Raw genomic sequence first — 18,102 nt, 5'->3', positions numbered from 1 at the left:
GTTATTTCTCTGCTCTGTCGGTATGGCTAGGGGTCTGACCTTCAGACTGTCCGTCAGAAAACAACATGGAAGCAGCATTGTTGGGCCTGCTCGGAGGGAGAAAGGGGCCAGATTGGGAAGGAGGACTTGACGGCTGCTCCCACACAATGGGGCCCTTGTTTCTCTTCTTTGAAACAATATTTCCCCAAGATTGAGTGACAGGCCGGGAGAGGTTGTGGGTCTCCTACAGGGAGCTGGAATCTTCTAGGCCATTCACTCCACCCCTGCAGGAGCCTGACTTAGGGATTCCCTGTCCCTGTGCATGTGCCGAGTATGTGCTTGTGTATGTGGGGGACGATCCCAGTGCTGCTCATGTAAACTCAACTCCTCGGTCCAGGGTTCACCTTCATCCAGTCCAGAGCTTGCCTGCCTCCTCTGAGTAGTGGCCCTCCAAGTTGAGGGATTTGAACAAAGAGCTGTGAGGAGTGGCATGTTAATAAACAGTCCCAGAGGGTAGAGGTCACAGGTCTGGGGGGGTGGGTGGATATCACTCCTCACCCAAATCTTGGTCACTCCTTTACGCATTCAGGACCTCAGGGTTTCCACCGACGTCTACAGCTTCCCACCCAGATGGTCTGGCTTTAATGTGGAGTTAAATTATGTATTTTTAAGAAAACATGTATATTTAAAAAAAATTATATTTTAAAATGTCCTGTTCCTTGCTCTCAATTATAAAAGTTAAGTTGATGTTTTCAGTTTCTAGGAAAACAATAACGTTGCTTTTCATTTGTGGGTAGTGGTTGACAGGCATCTGTTCCTTTGAGGGCTCAGGGGCTGGGGACCCAAGCTGCTCCAGCCTTAATAAGGGCTGAGCCTTTGCAGGCTCCGAAGGCAGCAATTCTGGTTTAACTGGAGAGTGCATTTTCACCAGAGCCTGAATCTAGAACCTTCCATTCTGCCCCTCACACCTGCACTGCTACTCCTTGTCAGGTCTCCTCCCTCCCTAGGTGTTACCACTTTCTCAGCTTTGCCTTTCCCATTTACGCATGGAGAACAGCCCCAGCATTCTGGTCTCCCCTAAATCTGGGGAAGGAGCCGGTGTTTTCTATTCCCCTCTCCCTGAAGACCCAGAAGACCCAGTGTCCTTCACCTTCTCTGACGAGAACACAGAGCTCTTCCTGCACCCTCTTGCCCCGGGGGCCTTTTTTCTCTCCCCATTCTCCAGATCCTCTCCATATAAACTCTTGTCCCCCCTTTAGCAAAAACAAACCTGGAGCCACAGCAGGAGGGTGGACACACAGCTGGGGTATAGACACAGACAGTGTGGTCATGGGAAGAGCATCATGGAAACCACAGGCCAAACTCTGCCTGAGGAAGCCCCAGGAGGGCCTCCAAGCTAGCCCTGTCTGGCTCCTGCCTGGCTGGAACAGCCAGTGGCCTGGGGGCACCAGGCCAGATTATAAAGTACCCATCAAACATTATTTCCGGATTCTGACACAATAATCCTGGAGTGGGGATAGAACAGGGGAAAGAACAGGTATCACTGAGTCCATTTTTCAGAGGAAAAGTCAGAGATCAACTGTCTTTTTCCAAATCCATCTGGGAAGCTAAGCATCAAGGCCAGGCCCCAGACTCTGGTCATCTGCCCCAAGGCCAAGGCTCTTTCCAACCCCAGGTCCTCCCACGGCAGCAAAGAAGACATGGGACAACTAACAGGAGAAGCAGGGGCCTTTATTGGGGTCTGGCAGATGTGATGGAGGTTGGAGGTGGAGGTGGAATCCCAGGCCTGGGCCTAGGAAAAGGCAGAGAAGAGGCAAAGGGCCCTAGGAGCCGGAACCCAGCCCTCCCTGCCTCCACTCTGCAGCCCCTCCCCCACCCCAGGTTCCTTACTCCACCCTCCCCCTGCCTCTGGGAACACAGAGCACCAAGAATGGACAAGCAGGATCCTCCAGGGCCACAGCTTGGAGTGGGATGCAGGATCTAGGATTCTGTCTGCCTCTTCTGCCCACAGGGGGAGATCTGGGGAGCTCAATGCACCCCTCTCTACCAGGACAAAGTGGGAACGCTCCTTCTCTGTCCCCAGAACAGACCAAACTTTTGTTCCCTGTGTGGGGGGAGAGGGGTGTGGCTTGGGCCTCTAAGCAGGACCTGGAAAGAGGCTGAAGGTGACACCCCCGGAGGAGCTTCTAGAGCCCACCTTGACACTTGCAGTGTTCTCCATTTTTCCTTCCCATCAACTCTGGTGGGCAGCTCAGAGTCTGGGCAGGGGCAACCAAAGGACCAGTGGGGATCTGCTCCAAAGATATCTGTGGGTTTCAGAGTGAGGGTTTCCCCAACACCATATTCATCTATATGTACACAGGGCAGCACCCACCGGCGGCAGGGCTAGTAAGAGTAGCCACCCTTGGGGCCAAAGGGCTGGGTAGGGCCAGCTAGCTCTGGGAGGTAGGCAGGGCTCTCGTCCAAGTGGGACAAAGGGACTGTGTCCTCCTCACTGACCGGCCGGTCAAACTCGGCCTTGAGGGCTGGACGCTGATTGTCCGGGAAGGCCAGAGAGAAGAGGGCCTCAGGCTCGCACACAAACTTGTACACGTAGCGCTCGCCAGCCACCTGGGGGAAGAGAGGGGCTGGGTGGACCTAGAGCTCCCTCCAGGAGGGTTAGGGACACAGCCCAACGTGTTTCTCTCCCGTGCTGGTCCCTTCCGGAGGCCAGCTCCCCACACACTTCCTGTTCTCCAAACTTCAGGCTTTTCAGTTTCTATGTGGCACTTTTCTGGGAGAGGGAAAACTTGTCTGCAATTTCTCCTTCCCTCTGGTTCATTATCTGCTCCCATACGCCTGTTGAGAAGTGCTCCCCTGTCCCCACCATCTTCCTGCAGCTGCTGCCCCGCCCCCTCCCATTCCTGGGCCCTTGGCCCCCCACCTTCTGCATGATGCCTTTCTCGTAGTAGTAGCGGAGCGAGCGGCTCAATTTGTCGTAATTCATGGCCGGCCGGTTCTTCTGGATGCCCCAGAGCCTGGCAACCTGAACAAAGGACAGAGTTCTGGAATGGGGGTGCTAGCTCAGCACACAAAAAATGGTGGGAGGGCAGGTCAGAAAGAGCACCTGAGATTCTCCGTACAAAATGGTAAGCTGGTCCTACAGGCTATGCAGCAGCCCGCAGACCCAGGTCTGATAAGAATTTAGCTCAGGTAAACTAACTGATGGGGGAGGCATCTGCTATGTTCCCACGTCCCAGTATCTCCAGGCCCCAAAGACACAGGGAGGAGAGGCACGGACTCTGACAGGCCCACCTCCTCAGGCTCTATGAGTTTGAATTCCATCCCCCGGCCGGTCCAGGCAATGAAGTGGGCATTGGTCGGGTCGTCCAGCAGGGCCACCAGGAACTGCCACAGCTGCAAGGCCCCCCGGCGCTGGTAGGGCGGTCCCTCTCGGAACACACCCACCCCTTCCTGCTTGATGTCTCCTGGGGACACCAGAAGCAGGACCCGTCAGGTTTGTGCCTTCTGGTCCCCCAAGCAACCCCTTCTCCTCGCCCCAGGGGTAATGGGATTCCTGGGTTGGGGGGGTAGAGAGAGGTGGGGACACAGAGGGCACAGCGAAGACCCTGACCCTCTCACAAACAGTCACTTCTCTGACCTTCAAATTTCTCAGGGACAACGCAGACATCATCTGGGAATGGTCGCAGAGGTTTCTCATAGCCATAACCTTGGGGAGGAATTGGGGGTCATTCAGATCTAGAGGGGATTCACCGCTAAGCCCCCAGCTCCTGGAGGGACTCCTGGCCAGAGGACCCTCCCGGACAGCAGGACTCCCCCCTCCAATGTGGGGAGCTTGGCAGAGAGGAGGGGTCTGCCTTACCCATGGTCCCATCACCTGGAGAGTGCCCAGAAAAACCTTCAGTGTGAAGGTACATGGACGCACACCCCGGGACATCTGGGAGGGGAGGAAAGGAAGGGTGATGTTACAGGTGGCTGCAGGGGGAGGGGGGTGGCAATCCTGACCACATTCAAGAACTTCTTCCTGCCAGCCTGCATTCCGGTTCTTTCCCCGGCTGCCTGCCAACCACCAAATCCCAAGGCAAGTTCACCCAGAGGGAGCGCAAGGCTTGAACCTCTCAGCTTGAAGTCTGGGCCAGAGGGCCTGGGCGGCAGCAGCTGGGCCCGGCAAAGCTGTTGCACAAGGCCCAGGATTCCAGGCAACAGCTGTTTCCTGTGAGTTCAGGGGGAGGAGGGAGGGGAGGGATGAACCTCCGGGGAAAGGGTTCAGTGTCCATGCCTAAGACTCCTTTGGAATGGGCTAACCTCCGGTCAGCAGGTCAGGTTCCTAGCCCCGAGAAGGAGAGGGGGAGAGAGAAAAAAGTGTAACAGTGAGTGAGTGTGTGTGTGTAAAGGGAGGAAACGGAGGAGGATGGGGGCTGGGGGAAGACCCGTAGGGAGAGAGGTGGGAGGGAGAGCGAGAGCACACCAGAACGTATCTGTGTCTGGGGAAGAGGCGGTGGGCACTGGGCCGTGTTTTTTCAGGTCTGACAGCAAAGCCCATTTGCTCCGTTTCCCTTCCATTCCTTAGGATTGAAATAGCCCTACTCCACCTGGAGGAGGCGGGCTGTGTGAAGCCACGCGTTCAAGTTCCAGCCCCTTCTCGCCCTATCCCTTCCACTCCCACCTATGAATGAGATGGTGAAACCTGACACCTCTGGGAGGAGGCGGGAGGGTGGGCTCATTCGTGCCTCCATTTTGTGAATGGAATTCCTGACTCCATTGAGAGGAAGCCGAAGGGGGGGGGGCAGGAGTTCAAGGGCATGAAACAAGATCTCCTCCGGTCTACATCCTTTGAAGGTCAGCAGCAAGAGCGTTTCCCTCCTCCTTCCTCCACCTCACTGCCAGGCATGGCTCAGCGTCTGCCCCAAGTTGGAGGGCAGGCACACCCTTGTGGTTCTCACTTGGGCAGCCTGGGGGTTTGTGGTTCATCCCCCCTGCCCCTAAAAGATGGCACATTAGGAAATGGGAAATCCGAAAGCTCTAGCCTGCCCTGAGCCTACTCTAATCCCAGTATTTCTTTTCTCACACAAGCTTGCAGATAAACTCAAATTTGGGGATGGTGACAATGTAACAGAAGCCAAGGTTTTCCAGGTCTCTCCTAAATGCGAATGGCCCTCCCTCGGCAACAGAGGCTTTACATTCTTGCTGGCCAAGAATCTGGCTGAGTGCCCCTCACTCTTGTCAACGGTCAGGTGGAACTAGATTTTGAAGCAGCCCTACTTCGTACCCAGCTCCACCAGCCTGGAGGCTGGGACAGAGCGTGGAAACCACTCAGTAATTCGGCGTTCCCACTGGGAACTAGGAGCCTGGCTCCTTTCAAGTTCTTGTTTCTCTTCATTCAAATCCATTTACACATATATTAAGATTTTATTTGTTTGTCAGAGAGAGAGAGAGAACACAAGCAGGGGAGCCAGATGCGGGGCTCGATGCCAGGACTCTGGGATCATGACCTGAGCTGAAGGCAGATGCTTAACCAACTGAGTCACTCAGGCGCCCCCAAATTCATTAATATGTGTGAGCTTCTGTGGGGACTGGGCCCAGTGACCCATCCTATTTATCTTTGTGTCCTACAGCTCCACACAACTCATGGTCCTGCCCAGCACTTGGGTCTTAGCAGGTAACCCCCGTAACCACTTGCCAAGAGAAAAGAGACGCGATGCCTCAACTTTCCTATTAAACCACAAGCCACCCGAAAGCAAGGAGCTGCACACCCTTATCTTTCCTCTGAGTAGAAGTTTGCTGACTGAAAAATGACAATTCTTCGGAATCTATGACAAAAAGGGAGCGTCTGGGTGGGCTGGATGAAGGAAGAGGTATCTGGGTGGGAAGGTAAAAAACTTGTAGGGAGACCTCCTGGGTTTAATGGAACCAATGCCATCCTCCCCAGCAATCCCAGCAAAACTCCTCCAGCCCCCTTCCCCAGGAGCATCTCTTACCTGAGTCATAGGCGAAGTCCGTCTGCTCCTGTTTGATCACCACCCCCGCCCCTGGGTACCTGTGCCCATTGACTCCACCCTGGCCCACCGAGGGCTGGCCCGCCTGTTCGTACAGGGGGTCGAGGTATTCCTGCTTGAAGCTCTGGGGGGGATAGGGTGGGCAGGGCTCCGACAGCTGGTGTGGGTAGGGGGCTGGGAGGGGTTCCCGGCCCCCTCCCTGGGAGGAGGTGAAGGAGTGGCAAATATCCAAGGGCTGCTGGAAGACAGAGCTGGATGTGGTTGGAAGGAGAAGGAAGAGAAGATTAATTTAAGCTGTGTCCCCCCACTCCCCCCGCCCCACGCCAGGTCTCTTAGGAGCCGCTGGAGAACACTCAGGGACCGAGGAAGAACCAGCCCACAGATCTGTGGGTCTCCTCGTCTCCTTACCTCTGCTCCCCGAGGTACCCGTGGCCAGGGTGGGGCTGGGAGGCGCCGGAGGATCTCAGGAAATTCCGTGGTTCTCCCCGGGGGAAGGGCTGCAGGGGCGACTGTCCGGGCGCACCGGGGGCAGGGGACTTGATGGCGATTTGTCTAGGGGGGTCATAGGCACTGGAGTTGAGGGGGAGACAGGGGTGAGGGGGCAGAGAAGCTGGGCGAGCATCTTTGAACACTTTATCCCCAGAGGAGGAGGAGCAGAGGGTGCTGGGAAAGAAATGGCCTGAGTGAACTCTTTTTTTCCCTTCTCCTAAATCCTGAAAATGGGTGTAATCTTGAGAATGCCTCTCCGTAGCCAGAGCAAGTGGGCTGGGTGAGCCGATGGCTTCCTCCAGTGGAAAGGCTTTGCCCTCCCAACCACTCAGAGGAAATCCTGAGCCTGTGCGGCTCCCTTACAGGGGCTCAGAAAACCTTTTGTTGTCTTGTGTAACTTGCATCCCACTGTTGCCCAACTGCTCCCTCCTCTCCCCTCCCCTCTTCCCAGGGCCGGTCTGGGGCTCACCTGGAATAAAGGCACTGCTCGCCATGGTGGTAGGGGAGTGGCAGCTTCCTGCCGCAGGACAGGGCCGGCTCTGTGCGGGGACTCTGGGGCTCCTTCTTGATCCTGGTGGTGGGGCTGTGGAAAGCTACTGCGGGAGGGGGAGCAGGCAGAGCGAGGCCAGAGTGGGTCACAGAGGAGGCAAGGGGAGCTCCTGACCCCTTTTGCTTTTTGACACCTTCTGCTCTTTGCGGACCAGCCGGGTGATTCCCTGGGGCTCCATTTTCAGAGACTCTCGGTCAGACACTTTTAAGGGCAGTTTGGCTATTTACACTATGTCTGGTTTTATACATCGGGCTAATGTCCAATCCTAACCGAAGAGACCGTCTAAAATTCAACACTTAATGCAACCCCAAACCCCCAAAAACACCTTTGGAGGCGTGAGCACCTCCAACCTAGGGCCTGTGGTTTTCCTGCATGCCCTGGAAAATTCCAAGGGAGAGACATGTTTTCTTCTTTGGTGCTATAAAGGATCTTTCTTTCTCTGGCGCAGGTTGGATATGCGCCTGCTGGCATGTCAGCTGACTACCATTAAGCACATGCTCCTAATTATCAGTGAAGAACATTGGTCTTTCCTGTGGCCCCTTGCTGGGTCCGAAAACTCCAGCCACTGGACTGAGCGGCGGAGCTGGTTTCGAGCGAGCGTGAGGTCCTGTCCTACTGCGCTGAGTCCAACGCCAGTGATGGGCTGTTCGGTTATGGTCTGTTTCCCATTATTTGTGCCCTAGTTCATTTCAACGACGAAGACGCTTGAGAACGGGGTATGTGACATTAAAGCGGGGTTTCTCAACAGTGCACTGAGAACCTTTGGGACAGATAATTTTTCTTGTGGGGGGGCTGTCCTGAGCATTATAGGGTGTTTGCAGCATCTCTCGTCTCTACCCCCTAAAAGCCGGTAGCACCCCACCCTCAGTCGCAACCACCAAAAATGTCTACAGATGTTGCCACACGTCTCCTGCGGGGCAAGATTGCTCCCGCACCCCCAAGTTGCACAAAAGTAACTTAAAAGGGTAGAACTGGGCCCTGCTCAACTGGTCCAAACCCCTCATTTCAGGAAATGGGGGGGCAAGGGGAGGAAATGTCCACGCGCAGGGCACACAGCAAGGATGGTGCAAACCCTGATTTGAACCAAGGTCTCCAGTTCCCAGTTACTGCCTTGGTCTTGGCATCCAAATCCAAGAATGGGGAGCCCTGTTCTTCCCCCTTTTCTTTAGGAGAGAACAAGTTGATCTTTTGTGATTCTCTATCCCTGTGACTCATTTCCTGCCCTCCCCAACTCCCTAGTCCCTCAATCCAGGGCCCTCCACTCACAGTTTTCTGAATGGAAATCAGGAACAAACTGCTCATCACTGTCGGGTACCTGGGCTGCAGAGAGAAGTCAGAGATGAGTCTGGGTGGGCCCCCCCCCCGCGGCCCCCCCCCCCCCCCCCCCACCATTAAGGCAGCCCTGCAGATTAGCACTGGCCCGAAGGGGAAAACAGCCTTCCTAGGACTGAAAGCAGCCCCACCCCAGGTCCTAGAGGCCTCCATGTCTGGACTCCACTAAGACCCTGGAGGCAACGCTGTAAGTTCCCAGAACCTGTCTGAGCAGATTCCAGAGTCTTTTCCTAGATGCTTTGTCTTTATTCCCTCCATTTTTTGGAAGTGAAGGCAGCCCTGCCCTGCGGAGTTCACAAAGCTCCCGCTCTCAGCTCTCAGCAGTCACATCTGGGATGCGTAGGCATTACACTGACATCCTATGAAACCTAGGATAACCTGCTGGAGATTCTGAATCGGGCTGGGCCCAGGAATCGGTGTTTTATACAACCTCCTGGGTGAACTCTGGAAGTGGAGAACTTGGGAAAGAAGATGGGATGGAGAAAAGGGGGCGGATCAGGAGAGGTGAATAGGAGGACAGTGGGAGAGGAAAGTGGCTGGGGACATGGGCAGGTCACCATGCCTCATGTCTTCAGCGTTTAGCTAGGAGAAAGGGCAAGGTCTGAGAAACATTCCCAGGGTGCCAGCGTGGGCAGAGCTGGGTTTGGGGGTGAGGCAGCCATAGGACCTTTGGACTTTGATTTCTAGTTCTTACCCTGCTTCTCCAACTCCTTCAGGTGGGCATACAACTAAGTACCACTCCTGACCTCAGAATCTTTGGCCCCTCTCTCCAGAATAGATCAAAGTAGGAAGGGGAAGGGTAGACACCAAGAAGGACTTCCTGAGAGTCCAGGAAGAGAGTGGCTTGAAGGTGAGGGGTGGAAGACAAAGAGAACACTCTTAGAGCAGACAATGATGGAGAAACTGATGGCTAAAACAACCAGAGTTGAGAAAGGCCGGTAAGGATGAAGGACACAGGACACAGGCTGGGGAATAGCTCCATGCCTAGCTCTACCCAAACACACCCCAGCCTCTACGGCTTCCCCATCAGCAGAGGCTCCAGTTTCTTCCTGGGATTTCAGCCAGAGCCTCTGTTGGAACTCCTTCCTTCCCTGCTCACCTCCTACAGCAGGTGGTTCTCCACACAGCTTTCTGCAAGGAGTCCACTCCCTTCTCTCCTTGCTTAAACCTCGAACCCCAACCTCTTCCTCTTGGTCAGCCCCTGAGGCCCCCCCATTGTCTGACCAGGTCACATCTCCTACTTGCCTCTCCAGAGCTCTTGATTCCTCCTCCCCAGACCTTTGTCTGCCTGAGTTTTTTTTGTTTGTTTGTTTGTTTTTTTTGTTTTTTCTGGCCACTGAAGTCTTAGCTCACTTTGTCACTTCCTCAGACAACTCTGACCACCCACACCAAAGCGGTCCCTCTCGGCTGCTATCTTTGCCCTAGCATGTACCACACCGCTACCTGGATGCCTCTTGCTAACTCATTTATGCATCTTCTTCTTTTTTTTAAAAATGATTTTACTTATTTATTTGACAGAGAGACAGCAAGAGAAGGAATACAAGCAGGGGGAGTAGGAGAGGGAGAAGCAGGTGTCCCAGGACCCTGGTATCATGATCTGAGCCGAAGGCAGAGGTTTAATGACTGAGCCATCCAGGTGCCCTTATTTACACATCTTGTTTATTTTTGCCCGAGCATATACTGCTACCTATGCATCTTCTTCATTTACTTACATTTATGTGTTTCTTGTCTACCTTCTCTGCATGAAAATCAAGCTCCCTGAGGGCAGGGGCTTTATCTTCCCAGCACAGGGAAAACAGGGTCTGGCTAAGAATAGCTGCTTTATTTGTTGGCTACGTGAATAAACATACAATGACCACAATGACCCCTACAATGACCACAATGACCCCGTCCTCAGGCTGGTGGGTGTCCTCTCTGCAGACCTGGGAGCAGGAGTGGAAGGGATCCTAACCAACCAGCTCTTCCCTCTCCCTGGGGGCTTCCCTGTCCCCGCACCCCCCCCCCCACCATGGTAATTGTGGGGGCAGGTCCTCCCTCCAGAGAAATTACATCTCACAAGAGATACATCAGGCTGTCGCTTAGCAGGAACTCTTCCTCAACTTGCTTTGACTATCAGAAGGGCCAAGAGCTTTAAAATACTCATTTAGAGAGAGTAGACTTCTTGACAGAGGGATGGGACTGAGGGGTTTAAGAATCAGAAGCCACCAGCAGCTAAAGAAGAACTCACGAAAAACCATCAGAAAACTATTCTAAAGCGATGGAATGAATGAGCAGGACACGAAGTTCCCGGGCAAAAACAGGAGCGTGTTTTCTGTTCAGGAGCAAAGCTGAGGCACAAAGGCAACCATCCCTAAACGGACCCAAATCCAGAATCCCCAAGATACTGTTAAAAATACACATTCCTGGGGTGCCTGGCTGGCTCAGACCCTAGGTACAGCATATGTGACTCTTGATCTCGGGGTGATGAGTTCGATCATCAAAGTTACTTAAAAAGAACGCAGGCTTTCACAGTCTCCACCCCTGCAGAGCCTCAGTCCATAAGCATGGGTTGGGCTCCAGGCCGAGGTATTCTTAACAAGTATCCCCAGTGGCCCTTCAGAATAGGCAGGTTTGGGAAACACTAGATAAGGGGTGGGGGACACTCTCAGGGGCACAAGGGCCAAGCTCATCCCTGATGTGTCCTCTGGTCCAGCCACAGGCAATACCCCTAAAGCTGGCAGGATGAACATTTCTATCCCTGCTACCTAGACAAGGAGGGTCCCAAGGGCAGGGGAGGTGGAGAACATGGGGGAGGCTGACGCATTCCGGGCCCCCTTTGGGGCTTCATTAACTGCCGGTTTCCACTGAGGTAATGGGCTGGGGGCATCTCCTGCTGGCGTCACAGGCCAGTCATAGGCTACAGAGCCCTAGGGGTCATCTTGCCTTTCCTCCCACCTCAGGCCTGAAGGTCTGACCAGAACCCCCACACCTCCAGTGGTCCCAGGGGAGGCTACCCCCGGCACACAGACCGTACCCCATAAGAGGCGCCATCTTCTTCCCAGGGCCAGGAGAAGGCAGTCAAGACAAAAACGGGCTGTGGTATGAATCCCAGTCTCTGCTTGGCCCCTCCCCAGAATACTGGCTTCTCAAACCAAAGGGGCAGGATAGGGCCTGGCTCAGAGACTGCCAACAAGAACAGAAACAGGAACAGTGACACTGAGCCCCGAGTTCCTGGAGAGCAGGAGAATTTCTAATTACCATGTTCCATCTTAAGAACATGCCACTCTACTTATTTGTGGACTTGGCTGAATTTTGGCTGCCAAGCTTGTGTGCCAGGGGCTGCCCCCCAACTCCATCCGGGCGTGAAGATGGAGTTTATCTGCCTGGGGACATGGTATGTGATGAAGGAGGAGATGAGAAAAGTGCCACGCCAGCATCGTGCCAGAGAGGAATTTTAGGGAAAGTCCCTCCAACAGGGGGTGGTCAGTAGAAGAGAAGGGGCTTGGGAGCCTCCCAAGCTGGGCTCCGAGAGAACTGGGAGGTTAAAGCAGCGAAGCAGTTAAGCCCCCGCCCCCCAGGTTGGCCATCTACCTACACCATCTGTACCCCATCACCTTCTCCCCTTCCTGGGGTCCGATCCCAGGGTGAGGGGGCCTCTTTAGGAGTTCCAGTGGAGGCGGGGGAGACATTCTCTGGAGTTTCTGCTCCATTGTGTCACCACTAGCCTTGTCTCTCTCACCCTAACCCTGCCCCACCCCAGCAGCCTCTTGTACTGGAAGGAACCAGTTCTCTATCTATGGAGGGACATTTGTCCACAGGAGCCTTCTGGAAGGGGAGGAGACAGAAAGATGTAGAAGGAGGCATTGTAGCTAGGAGAAACTGGGGGAGGGGATTAACCCCATCTCGTCCCACAGACACACCGAGGCACTGGCATGCATACACACAGATTCCCACACACTCTACTTCCTTTTTACTACATGGCAGCACACGGGTAAAACATATTCTCCATGCACAACCTTCACACACTGGCTTTCTTTCTGGACTTGCAAATGTGATGGTTAGGAGGGGAACCAAAGGGCAAAGGGACTGAAGACCATAGAGGAATATTTGAGAGCAGTAAACCTTTTGAAAAGGGGAGCACAGACCCACCCCTTTAAGAATCCCGTAAAAACCTATGGACCTTCTCTTCCTAGAAAAATCCACATTCCTTTGTGTATGGTGCACCCCTAACAATTTTGCACACGATATCGGAGGGCGTAAGGACCCCTGCAACGTACCGAGAGGTTCTGTGAATCCAGACTCTCCATTATAGACCCCAGCCTCATACAAAGGACATACGTGGCCCAGACTCAATGTTCCTTTCTACCAATTACACCCAAATCATTGTCCCTGAGAGCTCCCAAGAGCTCCCAACAAGCCCAGAAAGAAACCTTCGATCAGAAGCAGCACATTTTTGACCCTAACCAGACACATCCCGAGCCCAGCCTGCCTGAGCCCGGGTCTCCCTACAGCAGACCGATTCTTTCTGTAGCAACTCAACAGATCCCCAGGCACCCGAAACAGACAACGCCCCCCAACCGTGACACAAACACTATCTAGAAAAACCTAAAATCCAAAGATGTCTAAGCTGTCTCTACAGCCCCACTTATACCCATAAATAAGCCCAGACATCAGACTGACCCACAACCCCATCCTTGCAGACCTAACCTGGCATCCCCCCAATTCTTCACAGCCCCACCCACACTACAAGGAGCCACTGCTTCTCTCCAAATTGGGCCTTTAAAAAAAAAAATCAAACTTGCGGTGGGGAGGTTGGGTTCCAGCCCCCATTCCTCCTGATGTACCTACCCCACCACTGGCAAGTTTCCAAAGAAGCTAGTCCCCTCCCTACCACCCCAAAGCTCCCTCTGGGCTGTTGGGGTCACTGACCTGGTGGGAAGAGGCAGGAGAGGAGGCTGGGGTGCTGCTGGGATGGTGCAGGGGGACAGGGCCCCGGCAGCTGCATCTGTCTCCGCAGAGAGAATGAGAAGGAGCGAGTGGGCTCAGCATCCCCCTCTCAGGCCTGGCCATCCATCGCCAGCTGGGAACCTGAGCTGCTCCCTCAGAAGGAAGGAGAGGGAACCAAGGAGATCCCCACCCCCACCTCCCCACCCACTGGATTTAAATGTACAGGGACTCCCAGCACACACTCGTCCTCACGCTGACACTTGCGGATAGACACCGGTACTGTCTCTAGACCCCCACCGCCTAGGGGTGGGGCTTCCAAGGTTGAGAGAGAATTTTTTCCTCCCCTTCCCATTCCAGACCCAGGCACAAATGGACCAGCTATTGCCAAAATGCCAACCTCTGAGCCTACCCCCTATAACACAGCCCTGGGAGCTGCCCGTTGAGGGGAGCAGAGGGACCCTCTGCTGACAGACAAAAAGGCTGGCGAGCCAGACAGAAATCGGGCACTGGGAAAGGAAGTCTTGGAGAGACCGTGGAAACTGACACCCCTGCGTTCTTCAGCTCCAGTCCAGCTCCGGAACCTTGAGAGGAGGATGGGCAGACTGGGCATATGTTCTGCCCATAACTCAGAGCTGGGCACACAGGGCTTACAGAGTCGGGGAAGATGTGATCGTTCCCTCCCCAGGAACCCCAGATCCCTCCAGCACCCATACAGCCCTTCGGTCACGGATTCCAGGATTCCACAAAGTGTCTCGAGTGTTTGCTATATGCTAAAAAGCCATTTTGCTAATACACATATTTTTGGGGATACCACGGTAGTCAAGACAGACAGTTTCACTCCAAGGATCCAGTCAGGGGTCTTTCCCTTCTACCTCAAGCGTTTAAAGATGGTTCCAGAGGAGCTGGGCATGAGCTTAAAAAAAAAAAATCACCTAAGATACCCGGGTGAAGGGATGGGGAAATTCTAAAGAAAAGCCTTTAGTAAGGGGTTCCTAGTGTGTGGTTTCTTGGTGTTCTGAGTGTTAAAATAAAGGGACCTTAAGATGGGGGTATTAACCCTTCCCTCTCAGACTGTCTAAACACCATAAGCCTTCTACCTACCACTACCAGCGACACCCTGAGGCCCCACCAAAACGCACTGAGAGATCCAACCAGAAGACCCTGAGAACACAGCTCCCAACCCAGAGGAGGCCCAGCTCCTGACCCCACACCAGCCGGCTGGAAGTTAACCCACCAGCAAACACCCTAGCCAAAGTAGGGGGAATTTGCCTGGGGCAGAAGTATTCCGGGAGAGAAGGGGGAGGGAGGATCGATTGCCATCAGAATTACAATCAGGGCTATTGGGGGGAGAAGCCCTGGGCCCTCTCTGCCAAAGTGCTGCAAAAGATAATTATTTAAACTTCTGTTGTGTTTTTGGCTCAGAAGGAAATTGTTTAGCACTGGGGGTTGGGAAGAAGAGAAACCAAAGGGGTGAAAAATCAATGTTTTGGCAACTCCTGAAGACAGGTTACAAATTAATTGCTCTTTCTCCGCGTCCTCCAGTCCCTTACACCGCACCCCCCCCCCCAACACACAAACACAACACACACCTCGGCCGGGATGCTGCTGCCAAACAAACTTTGCAAATGAAAATTTCAACCAGGAAAACGGGCCTGGGGCCAAGTTCCATTCAAATAAGCAAATACCCCACACAATGGTCTGATTCATCCCCAGGCCTAGTTACACAAGCCTGGCTCAGGGCAGAGAAAATAAGTATCAATATAAGTGTCCACACTGGGCGCTGCGGAGAGCTAGGAGTAAGGGGACTGGGGGGGGGGGGTCTTTGGAGAGTTCCTTGAGGCTGGGAGAGAGGAGAAGTGGGGTTGGAATACCAGGAGTAGAGAGGATCCCCCACCCCGATAATAGAAAAGGTCACAAAACTACTCACCTTCAGCGAGCCACGTCTCTTGGAAGTGACTGAGATCCTGGAAGAGATCTGCGGAGTGAATAATGGAATTGGAGGTGAGGTGGGGGCGACGGTAAGACCGAGGGAGCCCTAACGATCCGGGTGGTGACCCCCCCCCACCGCCTTGGTGTTAGGGGCTCAAGAATGATCAGAGTCTCTTGGAGGGGAGTCTTTTGGAGAACAGGGAGGCGGCTCCAGGATCGGCCCTCGGGGTGTGGGAGGTGAGGAGGGTCACGGTTTGACTCTCTGGCTCTTTACCTTCGGAGTCGGGGGGCGGCAGGGAGCCCGGGTCCATGAGCTTCCCCTGCGGGACCATCAGCGCTTCGCGCAAGCTCCCATTTCCGGGCGATTTCTGAGGGGAAGGGGAAGAATGCCCCCGAGTCACCCTGAGGCCGCCGGGTCTGGGGTCCCGGGGTGACACAGGGCCTGGGCTGTGCTGGACCCCGTGGGGGCAGCGGGGAAGGGGCCGTGGGGCGGGGTGCAGGGCGGGGGCGAGCGTGGAGGCCGGCGCGCCGCTCACGCTGCAGAAGGTGTAGGGCACTTGCTGGTCCAAGTATCCGCCTTTCATCCTCCGCTCCATCCGGCCGCTCCCTCCGGCCGCACTGCCTGGGCCCCGCGCGGGGGCAGAGACCTGGTGGGGGGTGGGCTGCGTTCGCACACGGTCCAGGGAAGGCAGCGTGGTGGGGGTGGGTAAGAAGGGCAGCAGGGAGGGGCAGTCCCGAGGCTCCGGGTCCGACAGCAAAACTTCTCCGACTCACTCAGGCGATGGGAAGGTTTCCGCCTGCTGAGCTGAGCGCCGCCACCACTCCCCTCCCGCCAAAGGAGGTCCCACCTGCTCCTGGGAGCCGGGCTCGCCGTTTCGGCTGCTTTCTGCAGCCCTGCTCTGCCCAAGCTCGGTTACATAAGACGTGTGTGTGTGTGTGTGTGTGTGTGTGTGCGCGCGCGCTCGTGCGCGGAGGAGCGGGCGAGGCGCGCACCGTTCGCACGCCCACAACTCCCGCGCCCCCTCCAACCCGGACTCCCAGCGCCTCCCACCCCGCCCTCCGCCCTAGGATCTGCGGAGGCGGCGGTTAGAGAGTGTAGAGTGTGTTGGAGGCGAGGCGAGGAGTCACAGAGGCTCTCCCTCCCTCTCCCTCCCGCGCCTCACCTGAGGCCGGGGCGTCGGAGCTGGAGCCGCCGGGGTTCGCGAGCTTGCCCCGGGGCCGCACCGAGGGCCGCGGGGCTAGGCCGGAGCGAGGCGGCCCCGGCCCCGGGTCCCCGCGCACCCGCTTGTTTTCCGGGCGCCGCCGACAGTTGTGAGCCCGGGGGAGCCGTTGATTGGTGCATTTCCTCCGCCTCAGCCTCTGCTCTCTTACCCCCCCCGCCCCAACCCCTTTCCCTTTGTTTCATTGACTTTTGTGAATGAAACCCCAGGGCCGGGCACGCCCGCCAATCCGGAGACTCGCCCGGCCGAGCCGTGGGGGGCGGAGTTTCCCAGACGCGGGGGCCAATCAGAACGTAGGGGCTGGCTCCCGGCTTCATTCACGGCTCGGGCTCCCATTCATAAAAAAATAAACTCCTCAGCGGCCGGAGTTCATTCATAAAGAGCTGGGAGAAAAGGAGCGAAGCCGAGAACCCGACGGCTTCGTGGCGGGGCTCCGCGGTGTCCCTGGGTGTGAGGCTCGGCGAGCTCCTCGGGCTGACCCGACTGGCGCCTGCACACGTCTCTGCATCTGCGTGTACGTGGGAGTGTAAACATGTCTGTGTGTGCGCCCTGCGGGGAGGCGAGCGGACTTGTGCCCAGAGGAACAATAATAACTAGCGTTTATGAAGCGTTCCGCTTCCACGTGCTCATTTCACTCCCATAACCTGGCGAAGTGATTCTATTGTTTCCATTTTACAGAGATTGAGAAGGAAAGCTTAGTAAGGGGTGGTGACTTGGCTGCCGTTACTCAGGCAGCTGGGGTTTACAGCCCCCAATCTCCCACCTTCTCCTGTGCCGCCCCTTGAGGCCACAGTTAAATGAATTAAGCCTTTGTGACAATAACTGGTACACAGTAGGCCCTCAATAAATGTAAGTTAGCACGGAATCCAGGCTTTTCTTCCAGGGTCTGCTCAGCAGAGCTGTTCTGTGACCCACTTTCTGTTGATTGCAGCAGAAACCAGAGCACCCCCCCCACCTCGTCCCGCATGGACCTCTGAAAGTGCAGTTCCCTCTCAGCCATCTTTCCTCTTAATCCTGAGCGCAAACACAGGGTTTTAGGGAGAAAAGCCCTAAGACATCTGATGACCTGGGGGGTAGGACTGGTTTCAGTGTAGCCAAAAAGCTGGTCATAGTCTCTAGTCCCTCAATCATTCACCAATTCGTTGGATAAACATTTTTTTTTTGTGCCAGACACAGTGCTGGGTGCCAGGCAGAAAGCTGTGACCAAGAGAGACCCCTTCAATAAGAGCTGGGCTGTTTAGGCCGTAGCCTTAGGGGCACACAGGACATGAAGTCCCCCAGGCCCTCTTTCTGAGACAATCTCGGGGTCTACAGTCCATACACTCCCTTGAGGAGAACCCGATTTTGCCCCCTGCCTACTTGCGATACACACTAGAGAATAGCTGAACTGCAGGCCAGTTGGGGCTGCTTTCAAAATTCATCTAACCTGGGGTGCCAGGCTGGCTCGGTCTTTAGAGCATGGGACTCTTGATCTCGGGGTTGTGAGTTTGGACCCCATGTTGTCTGGAGAGTTTATGTAATAAACCACAAAATTTGTCTAATCTAACACCTCCACTTTACAATGAGGCAGTGGCATTTCAGAGAAGGAAATGATACCGGTAAGCTCTTTAGGCTGCTCAGTGTTAGAACTGGAACTTGAACACCAAACCTCTAGCATCTAGGGCTATTTATTTTATTTAGT

General features: G+C 54.9%; 1 protein-coding gene across 4 annotated transcripts; it reads right to left on the bottom strand.

Moving 5' to 3' along the window:
* Nucleotides 1–1,848: 1,848 nt before the first annotated feature.
* LOC111158096 (ETS variant 4) lies at nt 1,849–16,410 on the bottom strand. 4 transcript variants are annotated; one of them, XM_022519936.1, is made up of 13 exons: nt 16,365–16,410; nt 15,738–15,848; nt 15,476–15,569; nt 15,200–15,247; nt 8,281–8,334; nt 6,934–7,060; nt 6,384–6,545; nt 5,958–6,226; nt 3,842–3,916; nt 3,620–3,688; nt 3,274–3,446; nt 2,903–3,004; nt 1,849–2,589 (listed from the first exon to the last, which is right to left on the bottom strand). In XM_022519936.1, the coding sequence occupies exons 2-13, from the start codon at nt 15,795–15,797 to the stop codon at nt 2,365–2,367; spliced, it is 1,458 nt and encodes a 485-aa protein (XP_022375644.1). In that variant the 5' UTR covers nt 15,798–15,848; nt 16,365–16,410; the 3' UTR covers nt 1,849–2,364. The 4 variants fall into 4 exon arrangements, with proteins under 4 accessions (XP_022375644.1, XP_022375645.1, XP_022375646.1 ...); XM_022519937.1 differs by having other exon boundaries at nt 6,384–6,527; XM_022519938.1 differs by having other exon boundaries at nt 6,934–7,057.
* Nucleotides 16,411–18,102: the final 1,692 nt, after the last annotated feature.

Source organism: Enhydra lutris, unplaced genomic scaffold (assembly GCF_002288905.1).
Source record: "Enhydra lutris kenyoni isolate GAN:26980312 unplaced genomic scaffold, ASM228890v2 scaffoldscaffold57, whole genome shotgun sequence".
Lineage (NCBI taxonomy): Eukaryota > Metazoa > Chordata > Mammalia > Carnivora > Mustelidae > Enhydra > Enhydra lutris.
This window is presented reverse-complemented; position numbering and strand designations above follow the sequence as displayed.

Coding starts and splice junctions, on each gene's coding strand:
- LOC111158096 (XM_022519936.1), bottom strand. CDS start 15,797: ATGGAGCGGAGGATGAAAGGCGGATACTTGGACCAGCAAGTGCCCTAC. Junction 8,335..15,199: donor AGAGACGTGGCTCGCTGAAG/GTGAGTAGTTTT, acceptor TTCTCTCTGCAG/CCCAGGTACCCGACAGTGAT. Junction 3,689..3,841: donor TCCAGGTGATGGGACCATGG/GTAAGGCAGACC, acceptor TTCCTCCCCAAG/GTTATGGCTATGAGAAACCT.